At 39.2% G+C, this 20,156-nt stretch overlaps 1 protein-coding gene across 5 annotated transcripts in view; it reads left to right on the top strand.

Moving 5' to 3' along the window:
- LOC133457109 (deoxynucleoside triphosphate triphosphohydrolase SAMHD1-like) overlaps positions 1–20,156 on the top strand; it is a 77,516-nt gene that overhangs the window by 50,895 nt on the left and 6,465 nt on the right. Inside the window, exons 2-24 of one of the 5 annotated variants that reach the window (XM_061736002.1) lie at positions 350–390; positions 496–547; positions 991–1,134; positions 3,406–3,566; positions 4,679–4,794; positions 6,958–7,046; positions 7,425–7,571; positions 7,657–7,757; positions 7,888–8,002; positions 8,092–8,183; positions 8,327–8,442; positions 9,770–9,900; positions 10,360–10,404; positions 10,483–10,560; positions 11,176–11,256; positions 11,862–11,942; positions 13,497–13,568; positions 14,174–14,254; positions 14,872–14,949; positions 15,564–15,644; positions 18,851–18,928; positions 19,469–19,549; positions 19,927–20,007. In XM_061736002.1, the coding sequence (XP_061591986.1) occupies positions 515–547; positions 991–1,134; positions 3,406–3,566; positions 4,679–4,794; positions 6,958–7,046; positions 7,425–7,571; positions 7,657–7,757; positions 7,888–8,002; positions 8,092–8,183; positions 8,327–8,442; positions 9,770–9,900; positions 10,360–10,404; positions 10,483–10,560; positions 11,176–11,256; positions 11,862–11,942; positions 13,497–13,568; positions 14,174–14,254; positions 14,872–14,949; positions 15,564–15,644; positions 18,851–18,928; positions 19,469–19,549; positions 19,927–20,007 (2,082 nt within the window). In that variant the 5' untranslated portion in view covers positions 350–390; positions 496–514. Of the gene's footprint in view, positions 1–187; positions 391–495; positions 548–990; positions 1,135–3,405; positions 3,567–4,678; positions 4,795–6,957; positions 7,047–7,424; positions 7,572–7,656; positions 7,758–7,887; positions 8,003–8,091; positions 8,184–8,326; positions 8,443–9,769; positions 9,901–10,359; positions 10,405–10,482; positions 10,561–11,175; positions 11,257–11,861; positions 11,943–13,496; positions 13,569–14,173; positions 14,255–14,871; positions 14,950–15,563; positions 15,645–18,850; positions 18,929–19,468; positions 19,550–19,926; positions 20,008–20,156 lie in introns of those variants that run through there. The other 4 variants (XM_061736003.1, XM_061736000.1, XM_061736001.1 and 1 more) reach the window with 4 other exon arrangements.

The raw sequence follows: 20,156 nt of genomic DNA, 5'->3' as shown, positions 1-20,156 counted from the left end.
ACGCTTGTTTCAGTCACTTTTTTCAAATTTTTATAGCATTTTTAGATGAGAAAAAATAAATAAATAAAAAAAAACTGTTTTGATCCTTTGTGTTCACCTTTAAACTGCCGTGTGTGTGTGTGTGTGTGTGTGTGTGTGTGTGTGTGTGTGTGTGTGTGTGTGTGTGTGTGTGTGTGTGTGGTCAGGATAAGAAGTGAGAGGATAGTATCCTTATAGGTGTGGCCATCAGCAATAAAAGCTGTTGCCATCCCAGCTCTCAAAGTTTTGGCACCTTTCTGTTTGATCAGCTGTCGTCAACTAGGGAACGTTGTAGGTACGAGGAATCTGAATTATCTCACTCAAACCTCAGCAGTTTCATCAACTCAGTTATTCGGAGAAGACAGGAATAAAGCAAGTATTCTCAAATCAGATCAAGTTGTATTCTTAATTTTTACTTGGTTGTGGTTCTTTTTTTACTTTTTATTAATTTTCTGAAATCCTCTTTTTTTCCTTAAGGAAACTCAACAATTCAATCATGAGCAAGGAAGAGACAAACCCTATTGGCAAGGTGATTTAACTCTAACCATCCATTGTGCAAAATATACACAACTCTCAAGATAAGCTATTTTAAATGTATGAGAGAAACAAATGCAGTATATTTAGCTCATTAGTAGACTTCTGAAAGAATGAAATTTGATGCTGAATTAACAGAAAATAAAGAAGGGGTGAGGAGTGACAACTAATCTGAAACGAGAAAAACACAGGGAAACTCACAACCGGCACACAAGCCTTTGAAATCTGTAAGAGAGAAAACAAACAGACCTGAGAACAGGCAGAGACACAAGAAGCAACAATTTCAGGTCCCTGAGACTGAATCAAAGCTATAGGCTACTGCGATTATCTGTCCCCCAAAACTGTGGAGTGATTATGTAGGTGAGTGAGCAGGTTTGTATGTCTGTGTAACTGTGTGTGTGTAAAGTCAAAACAATGCTCTACCTGAACTGTAACTAGGGGAGGAGGGCGAGACGAGATCCCTTGCCAGCAAGCCCTGCCCCTTCCAAGCGGCAAAAGATGGAAACCCACGGTGATGAACCAGGACCCAGCCGAGCACCAGCCACGCAGCCAGGAGGTTTGCAACCACCCCCACCTGGCAAGGTGATTTAACATCTATCCAACCATCCATTGGATGGATAAGCCATTTGAAATGTATGAGAGAAACAAAAACAGTATATCTAGCTCATTAGTAGACTTCTGAAAGAAAGAAATGGGATGCTGAATTAACAGAGAATGAACAAAACTGCGGCAGCACGGTGGCTCAGTGGTTAGCACTGTTGCCTCACAGCAATGCTTCTCAATTATTTTCTGTCATGCCCCCCCTAGGAAGAAGAAAACATCTTGCGCCCCCCCGCGCAATTAAAAAGTATCATTTGTCTATAAAATTGTTATAAGTATACCTCTGCATAACATTGTATCCTTATTAACGTATAAGAAAATAAAAAAAGAAAGAAATATGGTCCACTTACAACAAACGAATAGCTATATTAACTGTAACAGAAAAGATTCAAGAGCATCTGAAATTCAAAAGTAACATTCAATCCTTAATTAAACTATAAACATTTTTTGGCTGACCATGTCAAACCATATGATACTGAAAAATAAAATTACATATATATTACAATAAATAATAATGCATTCAAACTGATCAACATTAAAGGAGCTGTATGTAAGAGCAATAATAAAACGAATCATAAAATGACCCCGATATGTCAACAGACATTTAAAAATCATGTTCATTTCAAATACTTATGTCACTGACAACAGCCCTCAAGCCAGGATATTCCAGTTTAAAAAGAGGAGTTGCAGCCCTCAACTGATGTTGATGTTTTCATTTTTTGTTTTGGACTGAAGCTCCACCCTCCACCTATCTCCCAATCACCAAGTCAGTATTGTTTCGGCATCCGGGTTGCCAGCTCGGCTCTAATTATCGCAGCAGCCGCTACGAACGTGTTGGATGAAAAAATGTTTAGCTTTCCAAAAACTACATTATTACTTCGCAAAAGATCTTTCATAAAGCATTAAATACAGAAAATAAACTAACTGTGTAGGACTCGTCGCTTGCCATGGCAGCCTACGTTCCTGCTGCATTCTGCAGTCTACCTGGCAACCTCTGGTCGGGGGGAGGAGGGGGAGGGTACACGCCGCTCAACAATATTTTGAAAGTGACTGCAGTACCAGTTTTTTTTAATCGAAAGATGATGTCTGCATTAATGGCTACAATGAGCATGTCTTGCAATGCACATCCCTGGCATGCTGCAGGCAGTATCAGCTCCTCTGCTATGGTGTGGTTTTTTTTTGCACTGAGCAATTTGGTACGCCACCTTATATGATGCCAAAAACGCTTGCTGAGTCGCTGGTTTACTGAAGTAGCAGTCAGAAAGCGGGATGATTGTTGGCAATATTCGGCATGATTTTGCTGAAAAAACTCAAGCGGCTTATCAGCGTGATTGGGGTGTAATGTCTTTAAGTGACGCCTTCATTTATTTGGCTTCATGCTGTCCGCTGCCAACATTTTGAGACACAGTAAGCACACCGGTATTTCCTCGTCTCCCACCGTAGTCACAGTGAAGCCGAGCGCTACATACGCTTCGTCATATTTCCATGTCTTAGCTTTTAGGAGACTTTCATTTGTCTCTTTATCTCCGTCTCTCTCCGCCTGTGTTCTCATCCCTGTTAAATATTTTTTCATGGTGTCTATTGAGGGTCTGCTACAGTTCGTGTCTACACTTCATACTCGCAAACAAAACCCCGACACCACCAAGCGAATGCTCCCAGCGCACACTCTGCCAATGAGAGCGCCACTGCCCCCTAATGTAGTGGAGGTGCAATTGCACTTTATTCTAGGGCAATATAAAAATCTAAATAAAAAAAGCATGTTCCCTGAGATCAAACGCGTCCCCCTTGACGGAGCCTCACTATTTGAGAAGCACTGCCTCACAGCAAGAAGGTCCCCGGTTCGACTCAAAGGCCAGGGTCTTTCTGTGTGGAGTTTGCATGTTCTCCCCGTGCTTGCGTGGGTTCCCTCCGGGTACTCCGGCTTCCTCCCACAGTCCAAAAACATGCATGCTAGGTTAATTGATGACTCTGAATTGCCCGTAGGTGTGAGTGTGAGTGTGTCTGGTTGTGTGTATATATGTGGCCCTGCGATGGACTGGCGACCTGTCCAGGGTGTAACCCCTGCCTCTCACCTCAAAATTAGCTGGGATAGGCTCCAGCAGACCCCCGTGACCCTGCAAAGGATAAAGTGGGTATAGATAATGGATGGATGAATGGATGGATGAACAAAACCCACTGGGAGAATTATTTCCTTATAGTTTATGTATAAACATTGGATTGAAGTGTCCGTTTTGTTTTATCTCCTGCTGACAGATTTTTAATGATCCCATCCATGGCCACATTGAGCTGCACCCACTTCTGGTCAAAATCATCGACACACCACAATTCCAGAGACTACGAAATATCAAGCAGCTTGGTGGAGCCTATTTTGTTTACCCTGGAGCATCCCACAACCGCTTCGAACACTCAATTGGGTATGTCCTCTTGTTTTCAGAGAGATATTTCACCAGTGCAACCTGCTGAGCTGGTTGCCTACAACCCTGATCACGTGCAGCAAAAATGAAAGTGAAGACAAATAAGAAAATGTCACATATCCTATCACTCAGATTAAATTAGGTGTCGTTTTTTTACCATCTTCCATGTGATGTTTTTCATGTAATTTTTAGATTGTTTATTTTTCCAATTACTTATTTTTCAAATGCAAATATGCATGGAAGGATTTTATCCAGTGTTACACCCCAGGCTAGGGGAACAGAGGCGCAACATAAGAATGAGGCAGCAAGAGATGGTTCACAACAAAAAGGCTGTATTTATTGTTGCACAGCTCAAGGTTCAACATGCAAAGTTCAAATCAGTGCTAACCGGGTTAGCACAAAAGAAACAAAATGACAAAAATGAAAATGAAGCTTCTCTTCGGGGTAAACCTAGGCCAAAATAACAAACAAAAGAAACTATCTTCTCAACCAGACTACCTAAGCCCTGGGAGGAAACAAAAGATCAAATAAAATTACAATCTCTGAGCCTAACTTCCTAACTTAACAAAAACAGGAGAAAAAGGGGATCAAATTAAATGGCGGTTTACCCTTACTGCTTCGATATAAAATAAAATACAGGCTACAGCCAGTTACAACACTCTTGAGCATAAACTAAGGACTACAAGCAAACAGCAGACTAAACACCGATACAAATCACACATGCACAGAACACAACAAGGAGGATTGCCACACTGAACAGTAACAGCCCTCGAATTGCTGACTGAGGTGTGCTGCTTTTGAGGCGCACCAGCAGCTTGGTGTCAGCTCGTCAGTCTCATCAGCCACAGCTGCGGAGGACCAATGGTGCAGCAGGAGGCGGGACCTGTCAATCTGAACTGTCAGTGGGGAGAACAAGATGGATCAAAAACAGGAGTGCTCACGACACTCGCCCAAAAATAAATAAACAAAATATTAATACAATTACACACCTAACACAGGCACTAACGGCTGGGAGCCGTAACATCCAGTAAGGAAAATAGGTTAAAAAAAATCTAACTCAATGTCTGTATTATTATGACGCGTGCATGCATGTTTTATATTTGATGACACAGGGTGGCACACTTGGCAGGAGAGCTGGTCAAAGCCCTAAAGTCAAGGCAGCCAGAGCTCGACATCACTGACAGAGACGTCCTCTGTGTGCAGATTGCAGGTCTTTGCCATGATCTGGGTAAGTGATACACACCGTTATTCACTAATACAGGAACAAGTATAAATCAAACTTCAAAAATCTTAAATAACAGCATGTTGAGTATAGCACCAAGAATATCTGATCACCAAGAACTGCAAGACACACCAGGTGTTCTTTACAGATACATTAACAGATGTATTCAGCAAAATTAGAAGAATTACACCAAAGCACCATAAGACTCATAGGCACTTACAAAACCAGCAAGGATATATGTTGATGCAACAGGTTAAACAAATTAAAGTGCTGTAGTACTGTGCAATACTTTAATGGTAACTGCAGATATTTATTTGGGTGTTCCTGAGTCTAGAGCGAATGCTCTTTAGGGTCCAACAGATGGCAGTAGTGAGAACATGTGGAGGAGCGAGAGAGTATTGTCTCTCACAATGTTGCAGACTGTGACAGCAGGACCCGTAGTTGTCCTCTAGGGGGCAACTAGTTCAACAACTTTATGTTGTACAATTCAGCGGTTTGTTTTCTACTAAACTGTCTAAAAGGACTTCAACGGCTTTGTGTCAATGTGGTCCCTGTTGAAAGATTTATATATTATTCTTATCATTATTATTATTTTCTTTCAGAAAGCTTGATTTAATTAATAAAAACTCGTAATTGGATTTACTCACCGGAAATCATTTTAGAAGCAAGTTATTGATGATGCACTGCATTTTTATTAAACTTAATCTGGGATATATTTAGTCATCAGTTATTAAAAATTTTGGACACATTTTTTAAATCAGTCACAGCGGGACCATTGGAACTTGTTCTTTCTTGCTGTTTTTATGTCACAAAGCTGTTATAATTTAATCATATTCACATGCCGACTGGAATTTGAATCCACTGATGATACAGATGCTGCAAAAATGCCCCCTTCATATGTGACCCAAAACCCATATAAATGTTATAATTCAAAATGTAACTACATGTGTTTAATACAAAAGTGTATTTGGGATTTCAGGCCCAGTGATCATATTTAATCACAATTTACTCTGTATGGAGCCAAATCAAGGCCAAAAGTTTTGCTAATTTGAAAATAAAATTTGAACCTGAAAATTCTTTTTTTCAGTTTCAAATCTTTTTATTTCAGTTTCAAATCTTTTTTTCAGTTTCAAATCTTTTTTTTTCAGTTTCACGTCTTTTTTTTCAGTTTCACATCTTTTTTTTCAGTTTCACTTCTTTTTTTTCAGTTTCAAATTTTTTTTTCAGGTTCAGACTTTTGGCCCTGATCTGGCGTGGGGGGCGTGGCATCAACTGAGAGGGGCGTGGCATCCTGAGTGACAGCAGAACAGAGAAGGCGGGGTACGTTCCTCCATAGACATATATGCGTTCCTCAGTCATGTTGCCTTCAGGAAACGTAGGTTGCAGAAGTTATCAGTAGAAGTTTGATTCAACACTGTATATACACCCTATTCACGTGATTGGCAGTGGAAAAAACTGATATTAGTGACACATTTCTGTTTAAAAAGCTGTTTTAGACCGTACTTGGTAGTATGTGGAAGTGGGAAATGTCAAACTTTAAAGTGTGGCTGTGGAACTGTACAGTCTGGCATAGTTTATTGCTTTTATACTGCGATTGGTGCCAAGTACGGTCTAAAACAGCTTTTTAAACAGAAATGTGTCACTAATATCAGTTTTTTCCACTGCCAATCACGTGAATATAGTGTATATACAGTGTTGAATCATACTTCTACTGATAGCTTCTGCAACCTATGTTTTCTGAAGGCAACATGACTGAGGAACGTCCCCCGCCTTCTCTGTTCTGCTGTCACTCATGATGCCACGCCCCTCTCAGTTGATGCCACGCCCCCCACGCCAGATCGGGGCCAAAAGTCTGAACCTGAAAAAAAAATTTTAAACTGAAAAAAAAGAAGTGAAACTGAAAAAAAAAGACGTGAAACTGAAAAAAAAAGATTTGAAACTGAAAAAAAGATTTGAAACTGAAATAAATAGATTTGAAACTGAAAAAAATGATCTGATACTGAAAAAAATAAAATTTAAACTGTAAAAAAAGAATTTTCAGGTTCAAATTTTATTTTCAAATTAGCAAAACTTTTGGCCTTGATTTGGCTCCATAACTCTGCACGTCATGCAAATTAACAAAGGTTTGGGTTTGTTTGTTTTTTTCCACATTTATTTCGCTGTATCAAGGACATGGACCCTTTTCTCATCTGTATGACCAGATGTTTATCCCAGAGGCCGCTAGGAGACAGGATCCAACTAAAAAAACTAAATGGAAGGTAAAAACGCATCAAACTATCATGTGATGAACAGAATAACAAAAAACCACCAATCTGAAAAAACTTTTTTTTAAAAGGCAGGAGCTGCATTAAGAAATGTCACTTATCAAATATAACTTGTAGGTGAAGATCATAGAAGTCAGTACAAAGTTGACAAAGTAGCATAAAAACCCCCATCCAGATGTATTTTTTTCAACATATAATTCTGCACTTTACTTCACTGCAATACCACGGGAAGATCTCTATATCTACATATCAACTTCGTTCAGCTTTTCTCTTGGCAGAGGTGACCACAGGGGATCAATATGGTCTGGATATTGATTTGACGTACTTTTTACAAATTGTCCCTTTTAAAATATGAGTTTGTGTGTCTTGCAGCATGAGAAAGCCTCTATTGACATGTTTAAGTACATGGTGGAAAAAAATCCTCTGAAGTCTGAGATGGAAAAATATGGACTGGAACTGGAAGAAGACTTGGTCTTTATTGAAGAGCTCATCGATGGAGACATGACACTTAAAACCTCTGTATGAGTATTGCAAAGATCAATCAGTTAATTTTTTTTTGTCAGAAGTTCAATCTAACACCTGGACTCCGTTGTCATGTCTGCAGGATCTGAATGCTGATCGAAAAGTGAAGAAGCCCTTCCTCTACGAAATTGTGGCAAACAAGCTGAATGGGATCGATGTGGACAAGTTTGACTACTTTGCCAGGTGGAGTTTATCTAAAACAAATAGTTTCTGAGACACATTTCTGCATTTCTTCTCCTGGAGAATTACAGAAGACTTTTATCATAACAGATTCATTTACAGTCAACCATGTCCTCACTCTGTATTTTCCCAGGGACTGTCACCACCTTGGGATCCAGAAAAACTTTGACCATCTGCGTTTCATCATGTTTGCCAGAGTGTGTCATTGTAAGAAGGATGGCAAGAAACACATCTGTTCCAGAGACAAGGTGTTGATCCTAGCTTTGTCAAATTTATAAAAACCAACCAAACCAAACACACTCATCTGTCACTAAATCATAAGCAATACTTTTCACAGGAAGTGGGAAATCTGTATGACCTGTTCCACATGAGGCATTGTCTCCACAGACGAGCTTACCAACACAAAGTGAACAAGAATATCGAAATAATGTGAGTCACTACTCTTCCCATTTTGGTTTGCTACAGCAAACAGCATTGTGTCCTGTTTAATGAAAGTATGTTTGCCTCACAATCCTTCCAAATTATGTAATAAATTTCCCAAAGGAGAGAATATGTTGTGTCTTTCTATCCAGGATCTGCGATGCCCTCTTAAAAGCAGATAAATCCATCAAAATCCAAGGCTCAGATGGGAAGATGTTCTCTCTCTCTGAAGCCAAAGATGACATGGAGGCTTACACCCAGCTGACAGGTCAGTGGACGGTGGATTGAAATCTGCTACATGTTTGGTCAAATAAATACATGTACTTTGGTTCATGTATTTATATCTATACACATGCACCACAGTACATGTCCTGCCTATAACAGACAGACTGGAAAAGTTAATTGACTGAGCTGATGTCAAGGACAATAAGAGACAGCAAGTCTGATTCAATGTTCTACTTAAAAACATTGTTCAGGCGTATTTTTTTGGACACAAAATCTGACTGGACGTCAGTGATATGTGCAAATGAAACCCAGATCACAGATGCACGACCATGCTACCCACTGGACCCCAAAGATTTGCCCACATATTTCTGGTGTATTATAGCCAGGGGTGGAAAGTAACAAATTACATTTACTCACGTTACTGTAATTGAGTACTTTTTATGAGTAATTTGTAATTTTCTAAGTAGTTTTTGAAATATGTAATTTTTACTTTTACTGGAGTACATTTTGACCCAAGTATTTTACTTTGCTACATTTGAACCCCCTCACATTACTAAGTACAAAATTTATGGTGAAAATCTTGTGGGCATTTTATTGTGGTTTATTGTGAATAGCAGGATCCTGCGGGCATTGGGCACTTGATTTTGTGTTTGAATACTTTGATTCTGGTTTTAGTGTTGTCGGTTGGACAATATGACTGAAAATAGTTTGCACTTTACAGTACAGGTTGTGACTGTCCTTTTTGTCCTGTTCTGCGGAAGTAAAAGGATCATGTTACTGAGCTCAGCTGAGCTTTCCAAGTGTGGATGTGTACTTTAATATGCCTCAAAGTTAATTAAAACAACTTGTGCTGGATTTGATTCGTGACTCATCCTTTTTTTGCATTAAATAACTGAAAGTAACTTTTACTCAAATTACATTTTAAATGAAGTACTTTTGTACTTTTACTTGAGTACATTTTTAGATGAGTACTTTTACTTTTACTTTGAGTAGGATTTAAGCAAAGTAAAGATACTTTTACTCAATTACAATTTTTCAGTACTTTTTCCACCTCTGATTATAGCACAAAACAATCGTACAGACTCTGAGTGTATGGCCTGATAGATCAGAGTAGCACGGAGGCATAAAAAGGGACATACAAATATTAGAAGTACCAGTAGTTTTAATGTTGACAGTGACTGGCTGGTGATCAGGTCATGAACCTGATCCAAATGTTTTTAAATTTTCATCCCTGATGAATATTCATGGAAATTATAGTTTGAGAAATAAATGTTGCGTGTATTAGAGTAATTTTCAACTTTTTGTTGTTGTTTGTTGGTTGGTTCATTTTAAATTACCAGTTCAATTCTTCTTCTGTGTTACCTCTTTAGATGAAGTCTTGGCCAAAATACAACATCATTGTTCTTGTCCCACCTCGTCCTCTATGGAGATGAAAGAGGCAGGACAAATTATACAGAGGATCATCTCTCGAGACCTGTATACATTTGTGGGTGAGGCTAAGGTAGGTAGTGGGTCATTCAGTACCGGTATTATAACAGACTGGAGACAGCTATTGATCTGATCATCTGAAAACATGGGTCACAATTGTTTGTTTTTTTAATCTGTTTGTTTGTTTTTTCATTTTCCTGTCAGAGGAAAGAAAGAAGTTTGAGTTGGGGGTGTTGTAGGGAATTAGTGTTTTTTGTACCCATTTTAGCAAGGGTGATCCCCGTTATTCCAACTACAAGTGGTTTAGTACCCCCACTTTCCATATGTTTACCCTCTATAGAACTTACAGTATCAGTATTGTCTTATTGGCCATGATGTGATTAAACATTACATTAAACCATCATTTTGTGGAGTAACTCAAAAGGCAAAACACAGTTTCTCTTTTAAAATACCATGTTTCTGTCTGCATGTTGCTAAGAAGGAATTAATCTATTTATTGTCACTTTTACTTATGACCCTTTTTTGAACGAAGAAAATAGAAAAACCAGAAGAGCAGATGAAGCGGGAAATACCAGAGGTAAGAAAGAGAATAAAAGTGGCATTAAAACAATAAAACAAAATAATAACGGCCAAAAAATTATCTTCTATCCCCTAGGAGACAATTGAGAGTCTCAAAGATGAACTGGCTAAGATCCCTAAAGGTCCGACGGTGTATGATTACTGGAAAGTACTGGTAAGTTCTTCTCTTCTTACCTTTACTACAGTTTTCTTAAAACCTTTAATTACATGAGTTATGGGAACTTTTTTTCCTGTTATTATGCATACTCCTACCTGGGTCTAGATGGGTCACAATTGTTTTTTTTTTTTTAACCCTTTGTCTGTTTTTTCCTTTTCCAGTCAGATGAAAGAAAAAAGCTTAAGTTGGGGGTGTTATAAGGAATGTGTGTTTTTTCAACCCATTCTAGCAAGGGTGATCCCCATTATTCCAACTAAGAGTGGTTTAGTACCCCCACTTTCAATATGTTTGCCCTCTATAGAACTTACAGTATCAGTATTGCCTTATTGGCCATGATGTGATTAAACATTACATTAAACCATCATTTTGTAGAGTAACCCAAAAGGCAAAACACAGTTTCTCTTTTAAAATACCATGTTTCTGTCTGCATGTTGCTGAGAAGGAATAAATCTATTGTCCCTTTCACTTAATACCCTTACCTGAACAAAAAGACAGAAAAACAAGAAGATCAAACAGGGGCGAAAGTATCAGAGGAAAGAAAGAGTATGAAAGTGGCATTTAAAAAATAAAACAAAATAATAATTAGCAAAAAATAATCTTCTTACCTGCTAGGAGACAATTAAGAGTATCAAAGATGAACTGGCTAAGTTGATCCCTCAACATCAGGAGGTGCAGGACTGTTTGAAAGTACGGGTAAGTTCTTCTCTTCTTACCTTTATTACACTTTTCTCGAAACCTTTAATTACGTGAGTTATGGACCCTTTTTCCTGTTATTATGCTTACTCCTATATGAGTCTAGATGGGTCACAATTGTTTGTTTTTTTTTAACTCTGTCTGTTTTTTCCTTTACCAGTCAGAGGAAAGAAAAAGGTTTGAGTTGGGGGAATTAGTGTTTTTTCTACCCATTCTAGCAAGGGTGATCCCCATTATTCCAACAAGGGAGTGGGTTAGTACCCCCACTTTCCATAAGTTTCCACTCTCTAGAACTTACAGTATCAGTATTGTCTTATTGGCCATGATGTCATTAAATATTACATGAAACCATAATTTTGTGGAGTGACTCAAAAGGCAAAACACAGTTTCTCTTTTAAAATACCATGTTTCTGTCTGCATGTTGCTAAGAAGGAATGAATCTATTTATTGTCCATTTCACTTATCACCCTTACTTGAATGAAAAACACAGAAAAACCAGAAGAGCAAATGGAGGCGAAAATATCAGAGGAAAAAAAGAGAATAAAAGTGGCATTAAAACAATAAAACAAAACAATAATGAGAAAAAAAAATCTTCTATCCCCTAGGAGACAATTAAGAGTCTCAAAGATGAACTGGCTGGGTTGATCCCTAAAGGTCAGAAGGTGGATGACTACTTCAAAATAGTGGTAAGTTCTTCTCTTATTACCTAAGAGAATAAAAGTGGCATTAAAACCATAAGGTTGGGCACAGTGGCGAAGCTGGTAGAGCAGCTGTCTCTCAGCTAGAAGGTCCTAGGTTCAATTCCCACCAGGGACGCTGAGCGTGTGTTAAGCTGCCCCATGACTTCAGCGCCCACACCCTGGGTGGGATTGGCAAAAGGGTCTTTCTGTGTAGAGTTTGTATGTTCTCCTTGGGTAGCTAATGTGATCATACCTTTTTTGGTGAAGAGAAGTGGCCTGCTCACTCCTCAAGTTAAAGGGGACCTATTATGAAAAACAGGTTTTTTCTTGTTTTAACATATATAAAGTGGTCTCCCCTCACCCTGCCAGCACAGGGGAGACAAAATACCATGAAATTCTGCAGGGTCTCTCTGACCCCCGCCTTACAGAGTCCCCCAGTGTCACGTGACCTTTTTTTGAGCCATTCTGAATCTGCGCCTATGGTGACGTCACCATAGGCGCTCATTTCCATAGGTTCAGCCTCCGCTGCTGAAACCACGCCCACAACCAGCTCTCTCCGCTGCTGGAGCGGCGCTTCCTTCAGCCAGTCGGACGCGGCGCCGTGGCGCCGCGGATCCGGGTTAAATCATCCAGGTTCCCGGGTGGTTTGGGAGCTGGGTCCTCGGGGGTCCGTCCCAGGTCGGACCAGCTTCACCCTACGAGATTTTCAGCGAAATCTGTCGGTTTGATCCCCTGTAACGGGCGATGCGCCGCGGATGCGCTCCGGAGCCGATCTGTGCGCCCGCCGTGGGGTTGCAGCGCCCGTCGCGCAGCATCCGCCCGGGCAGATCCGGCTGAAATTCCGCTGGTCGGTCCCCAGGAGTCCCTGCTACCAGTCCAGGCGGGTTCCTGCGGTCCCGGCCGGTCGGAACCGGTCAGATTCCCCCGTTAAAGCCGCTGTGATGCGCACTGCTCCAGCATCGCTGCTCCCGGGCGCCCGGCGTGGCTCCGGGGCCAGCGTTCAGCATCCGCCGGGTAGATCCGGCTTAAATAGTGCATAAATGTTATTTATATACAACTCATATTTTATTTTTTTAACAATAAAGTTTCCATTTGTGAAAATTCAGTGTTGTGATAATTTACAGGCTTGGGCTGCTCTGGCGGAGCGAGGTTTATTCTCCTCCCCTGCTACACGTCATTCAGGGAGCCAATCAGCACAGAGCCTCATTATCATACCCCCCCCTTCCCTAAAAATGAGGCGCAGAAAAAGAGGTTAGAAGCGGTAAAACTAGTGACAGGGCCCACAGGCTGCATTTATGATTTATGTAGAAAAAACAAGCTTTAGATTGTTTTTAAGACATTCAAGGCCTGTTTAAAATATACATTAAATCCCATAATAGGTCACCTTTAAGGAGGAGACTTGAGCTCAGTACAGGGCCCTCCTGGGGTTGGTAGATGGAGCAATGCCCAGGACTGACTTAGGTAGGAGCACTGGGTGATAAAATGAGGGAAAAAAAATCAGGATAAAAAATATTTTCTAACAAAATAATAATGAGCAAAAAATAATCTTCTATCCCCTAGGAGAAAATTAAGAGTGTCACACTGGTTGATTTGATCCCTGAAGATCCGAGGATGCTTGACTTGAAAGTACTGGTAAGTTCTTCTCTTCTACACTTATCTTAAAACCTTTAATTACGTGAGTTATGGGACCCCATTCTCCCCATTGTTATGCTTACTCCTAGATGGGTCTAGATGGGTCACAATTGTTTGTTTTTTTAATCTGTCTGTTTTTTTTCTTTTCCAGTCAGAGCAAAGAAAAAAGCTTAAATTGGGGGTGTTGTAGGGAATTTGTGTTTTTTCTACCCATTCTAGCAAGGGTGATCCCAGTTATTCCAACAAGGGAGTGGTTTAGTAGCCCCACTTTCCATATGTTTCCACTCTCTAAAACCTACAGTATCAGTATTCTCTTATTGGCCATGATGTCATTAAATATTACAATAAACCAACATTTTGTGGAGTGACTCAAAAGGCAAAACACCGTTTCTCTTTTAAATGACCATGTTTCTGTCTGCATGTTGCTAAGAAGGAATGAATCTATTTATTGTCCATTTCACTTATCACCCTTACTTGAATGAAAAAGACAGAAAAACGAAGAGCAAATGGAGGTGGAAGTATCAGAGGATAGAAAGAAAATAAAAATGGCATTAAAACAATAAAACAAAATAATAATGAGCAAAAAATAATCTTCTATCCCCTAGGAAACAATTAAGAGTTTCAAATATGAACTGGATAAGTTGATCCGTGAAGATCATAAGATGCGTGATGACTTGAAAGTACTGGTAAGTTCTTCTCTTCGTACCGTTACTACACTTTTCTTAAAACCTTTAATTACGTGAGTTATGGACCCCTTTTTTCCTGTTATTATGCTCAATCCTAGAAGGGTCTAGAGATGTAGGTCACAATTCTTTGTTTTTTTTTAATCGTTTGTCTTTTCCTTTTTTAGTCAGGGCGAAGAAAAAACCTTAAATTGGGGGTGTTGTGGAGAATTAGTGTTTTTTCTACCCATTCTAGCAAGGGGGATCCCAGTTATTCCAACAATGAGTGGTTTAGAACCCCCACTTTCCATAAGTCTCCACTCTCTAGAACTTACAGTATCAGTATTGCCTGAATGTCCATGATGTGATTAAACATTACATGAAACCATAATTTTGTGGATTGACTCAAAAGGCCAAACAGTTTCTCTTTTAAAATACCATGTTTCTGTCTGCATGTTGCTAAGAAGGATTAAATCTATTTATTGTGCCTTTCACTTATAAGCCTTACTTGAACAAAAAAGACAGAAAAACCAAAAGAGCAAACGTAGGCGAAAATATCAGAGTAAAGAAAGAGAATAAAAGTGGCATTAAAACAATAAAACAAAATAATAATGAGAAAAAAATAATCTTCTATCCCCTAGGAGACAATTAACAGTCTCCAGTATGAACTGGCGTTGATCTTTGAATATCATGAGATGCGTGATGACTTGAAAGTACTGGTAAGTTCTTCTCTTCTTACCTTTACTACACTTTTCTTGAAACCTTTGATAACGTGAATTATGAAACCGTTTTTTTCCTGTTATTATGCTTATTCCTAGATAGGTCTAGATGGGTCACAAATTGTTTGTTGTTTTTAATCTGTTTGGGTCTTTTTTCCTTTTCCAGTCAGAGCAAAGAAAAAAAATTGAGTTCTGAGTTTTGTAGGGAATTTGTATTTTTATACCCATTCTAGCAAGGGTGATCCCCGTTATTCCAACAAGGAGTGGTTTAGTACCCCCACTTTCCATATGTTTGCACTCTATAGAACCTACAGTATCAGTATATCCTTATTGGCCATGATTTCATTAAATATTACATTAAACTATAATTTTGTGGAGTGACTCAAAAGGCAAAACACAGTTTCTCTTTTAAAATACCATGTTTCTGTCTGCATGTTGCTGAGAAGGAATGAGTCTATTTATTGTCCCTTTCACTTATCAACCTTACTTGAACAAAAAAGACAGAAAAACAAGAAGAGCAAACAGAGGCAAAAGTATCAGAAAAAAGAAAGAGAATAAAAGTGGCATTAAAACAATATAATAATGATTAAAAAAAATAATCTTCTATCCCCAAGGAGACAATTAAGAATTTCAAAGAGGAACGGGCTGAGTTGATCGTTGACTATCAGAAGAAGCGTGATGACTTGAAAGTACTGGTAAGTTCTTCTTTTTACCTTTACTACACCTTTCTTAAAACCTTTAATTACATGAGTTATGGGACCCCTTTTTTCCTGTTATTATGCTTACTCCTAGATGGGTCTAGATGGGTCACAATTGTTTTTGTTTTTTTTATCCGTTTGTCTTTTCCTTTTCTAGTCAGAGCAAAGAAACAAGTTCTACTTGGGGGTTTTGTAGGGAATTAGTGTTTTTTCTACCTATTCTAGCAAGGGTGAACCCTGTTATTCCAACTAAGGGCCCGATTTACTAAAGGTTTGCGTGCGTAAAAACGTGTGCAAACTTGACAGCACCCGCAAACCAAAGTGCCAGCTGATCTACTAACAGCGTGCAAAGACGACTGCGCCTCTCAAATGCGCAAAATAGCACACGCAATCCATTTACCGTATTTTCGCGACCATATGGCGCACTGTGTGGAAAGGCGCACCCTCAGTTTTGTGTGTCATTTTTGGTTTTAAAACACACATACGGCGCACCGACCCAAAAGGCGCCGTCTACGGAGACGGAGCTGCACAGACACGCGTTGCAAAACACACACGCGCTAAAAATACAGCAGAAGCAAAACTTAGTTTGATATTTTATTTCACTTTTCACATTCGGTACCGGGGTTTGTATCCGACAGGAGCTCCGTTAATTCATCTGCGCCAGTCCGAATTTCCAGACCTGTCTCAGCTTCTTGATCATCATCATCCCTTCATCCAGCCCCCTCTTTTCATTCACCCTTATAATGACTCCGGCTGGAAACCTCTTATGCAAAGTTTTTCTTTTAAAAATCACCATAAGTTTCTGTCCATCAGCTGCGCCAGTCCAGCACCACATAGCCTACATGAGAATCTGTGTGTCGCGCCGCGAATACACACACGCGCATGTCGGGATCCGGTACCGGGTTTGTAACCGACAGATTTGGCTGCAAATCTCGGAAAGTGAAGCTGATCTGACCTGAGACAGACCCCAGAAATCTCTGCTCTTAAAGCGGCCGGGAACCAGGTCATTGGACCCGCTTTGGGAACCAGGAAGTCGGCTGCAGCAGCGACCATCACCGCGCTGCTGCAGCCGCTGCTTTAACCGGGGAATGTGGACGGTTCCGACCGGCCGGCGCTGCAGAACACTCACACACAAGTGTGCTTATTTAAATAGAGCGGAGCAAAACTTAGTTTGATTGTATTTTATTTCACTTTACACATCAAGCAAATCCTTAAAAGTCTTCATCATCTGTTTCGCATTAAACAGCTCAGTGGATGGTCTCATTCAGCTTCACCCGCCCCCTTCTCTTTTTACCTTCTCATGGTGGCCGACCTGACATTACCGTAATTCAGGTAATAGACACGGCGCACCGTTTCTTAAGGCGCCCGGCACATTTAAAAAAAAAAAAAAAAAAAAAGTTGCGCCTTATGGTCGCGAAAATACGGTAGTACTTTTGCCCTGATGAATAATCAATATGGGGCGTACCCACCAGAAATCGCTAAATACTGGGAGGGAAAGATGCAAATTGGTCCATTTACCACGCGCAATGAGATTTACCAAGCCTGAAAGTTTTTGCGGGGATTGTGATTGCGTCTGTATTTAATACGTTCGAAAGGAAGGTGCTAATCTCCACATGCAAAAGGAGAAATATTTGATTTGAATGTTAAATCGAGTATTATTCAGCAAAAGGTTGCCACAGGAGGCACATTAATTTTTTTATTTGTGATAATAAATAAATCACGTGTTTTCATGGAGAAAAAAGTGTTTCTCATTGTGCGCCTATACTTGTTCTGCAGTCATACCCCGGTGTTGTGCCGTATTCAGCACCCCTGCCGTGAAAAGCACCCCCTCGTCTGACAAAAATGATATTCTCATTCCGTGTTCTGTTCATGTTCTGTTGTCCATGTTCTGTTTAGCGTCCAGTTTTGTGTTAATGATTCATGTTTAAATGCGCTCATGGATTCGGGTAAAAAAAAAAAAAAAAAATCGGGTAAATGGTTATTGATGTCATTAATTAATAGCCTGCTTACTGTGTTGTCTTCCATAATATTTGTAAATATATATAATATAAACTCCTAAGTATGTGTTTGTGTGAGTGTGTATATATAAATATATTGAAGTGTCAGTGTGCTGTTTTTTTTCTTGGTCTACTTATCATTGAATATACGAGGGGGTGCTTTTCACGGCAGGGGTGCTGAATACGGCACAACAATTTGCCTCTTCCACTAATATCTCTATAACTCCAACTCGTCAAATTTCATTTTGCGCTTGCGACTATATCCTGCTTTCCATCCAGACATGGCGCAAAGTTTGCGCCGCAAACTGTAAGACGCGCAACACCTCATTTAAATACTGCGGTTTGCGCCTGTTATCAATTGCGCACGTAATCTTAGTTGATCACCCACAAAACACACAACAACAGCACGCGCAATCTTTTTCAGTGCACACGCAATTTAGTACTCTTTATTTAGGATCTTAGTAAATCGGGCCCTAAGAGTGGTTTAGTACCCCCACTTTCCATATGTTTCCACTCTCTAGAACTTACAGTATCAGTATTGTCTTATTGGCCATGATGTCATTAAATATTACCGGTACATTAAAACATCATTTTGTGGAGTAACTCAAAGGCAAAACACAGTTTCTCTTCTCTTCTCTTCTTTCTCCGCAAGCGGTTGCTCTGGTGAACTCTCACAACTAACAGTCTCAGAGTAACCAAACACGTGCCATAAAAAAAATCATCCAGCATCCTCTTGAATAATCATGTCTGCCTCACTCTGCTGCACCTCTCACTTTTGTATTTCTTTGTATAATTTTTTTCTTGTATTTTTGTATAATTTGTCTGTTAAAATTGAAAATAGGTTATACTTATTCTTATTTTTATTCAGAACTGTCCTTCTCACTACCTCAAACTGCTGCGCCTTTAAAATGTTCATACTGTACATAGAAATACCACATTTGTTTATTGTTTATTTGTTTATTGTTTATTTTTAATACCAAAGAGCGAAATTACCGGAGTCAAATTCCTTGTTGGACAATGTTCGAACCTGGCCAATAAAGCTAATTCTGATTCTGATTCTTTTAAAATACCATGTTTCTGTCTGAATGTTGAAAAAGACAAAAACCAGAGGAGCAAACAGTATCAGAGGAAAGAAAGAGAATAAAAGTGGCATTAAAACAATAGAACAAAATAATAATGAGCAAAAAATAATATTCTATCCTCTAGGAGAAAATTGAGAGTCTCAAAAAGAAACTGGAGTCGATCCTTGAGAATCAAAAGATGCGTGGTGATTCGAAAGTACTGGTAAGTTCTTCTCTTCTGACCTTTTCTACACTTTTCTTAAAATATTTATGTGAGTTATGGGACCCATTTTTTCTGTTATTATGCTTAATCCTAGATGTTTTTTTAATCTGTTTTTTAGTTTTTTCCTTCAGAGCAAAGAAAAAAGCTTAAATTGGGGGATTTGTAGGGAATTTGTGTTTTTTCTACCCATTCTAGCAAGGGTGATCCCTTTTATTCCAACTAAGAGTGGTTTAGTACCCCCACTTTCCATAAGTTTGCCCTCTCTAGAACTTACAGTATCAGTATTGACTTATTGGCCATGATGTCATTAAATATTACATTAAACCATAATTATTTGGAGTGACTCAAAAGGCAAAACACAGTTTCTCTTTTAAAATACCATGTTTCTGTCTGCATGTTGCTAAGAAGGAATAAATCTATGTATTGTACCTTTCACTAATAACCATTATTTGAACCAAAAATACAGATAAAGAGAATACAAGTGGCATTAAAAGAATAAAACAAAATAATAATGAACAAACATAATCTTCTATCCCCTAGGGGAAAATTAATAGCCTCAAAGATGAACTGGATAAATTGATCCTTGAGAATCAGAAGATGCAGGATTACTTGAAAGTACTGGTAAGTTCTTCCCTTCTTACCTTTACTGTTGTAGGGAATTAGTGTTTTTTCTACCCATTCTAGCAAGGGTGATCCCCATTATTCCAACAAGGAGTGGTTTAGTACCCCCACTTTCCATATGTTTGCACTCTCTAGAAGTTACAGTATCAGTATTGTCTTATTGGCCATGATGTCATTAAAGATTACATTAAACCACCATTTTGTGGAGTAACTGAAAAGGTAAAACAAAGTTTCTCTGTAAGCCTTACTTGAACAAAAAAGACAAAAAAACAGAAGAGCAAATGGAGGCGAAAGTGTTAGAGAAAAGAAAGAGAATAAAAGGGGCATTAAAACAATAAAACATAATAATAAGCAAAAAATTATCTTCTATCCCCTAGCCCAAAATTAAAAGTATCAAACAGGAACTGGCTAAGTTGATCCCTGAAGGTCAGAAGCTGCGTGGTTACTTGAAAAAACTGGTAAGTTCTTCTCTTCTTACCTTTATTAACCTTATCTTAAAACCTTTAATTACGTGAGTTATGGGACCCCTTTTTTCTCATTGTTATATGGGTCTAGATGGGTCACAAGTGTCTGTTTATTCCATTTCCAGTCAGAGCAAAGAAAAAAG

The sequence above is a fragment of the Cololabis saira genome, chromosome 12, assembly GCF_033807715.1.
Source record: "Cololabis saira isolate AMF1-May2022 chromosome 12, fColSai1.1, whole genome shotgun sequence".
NCBI lineage: Eukaryota > Metazoa > Chordata > Actinopteri > Beloniformes > Belonidae > Cololabis > Cololabis saira.
The sequence above is the reverse complement of the archived record's forward strand: the minus strand, read 5'-3'. Positions and strand labels throughout refer to the sequence as shown.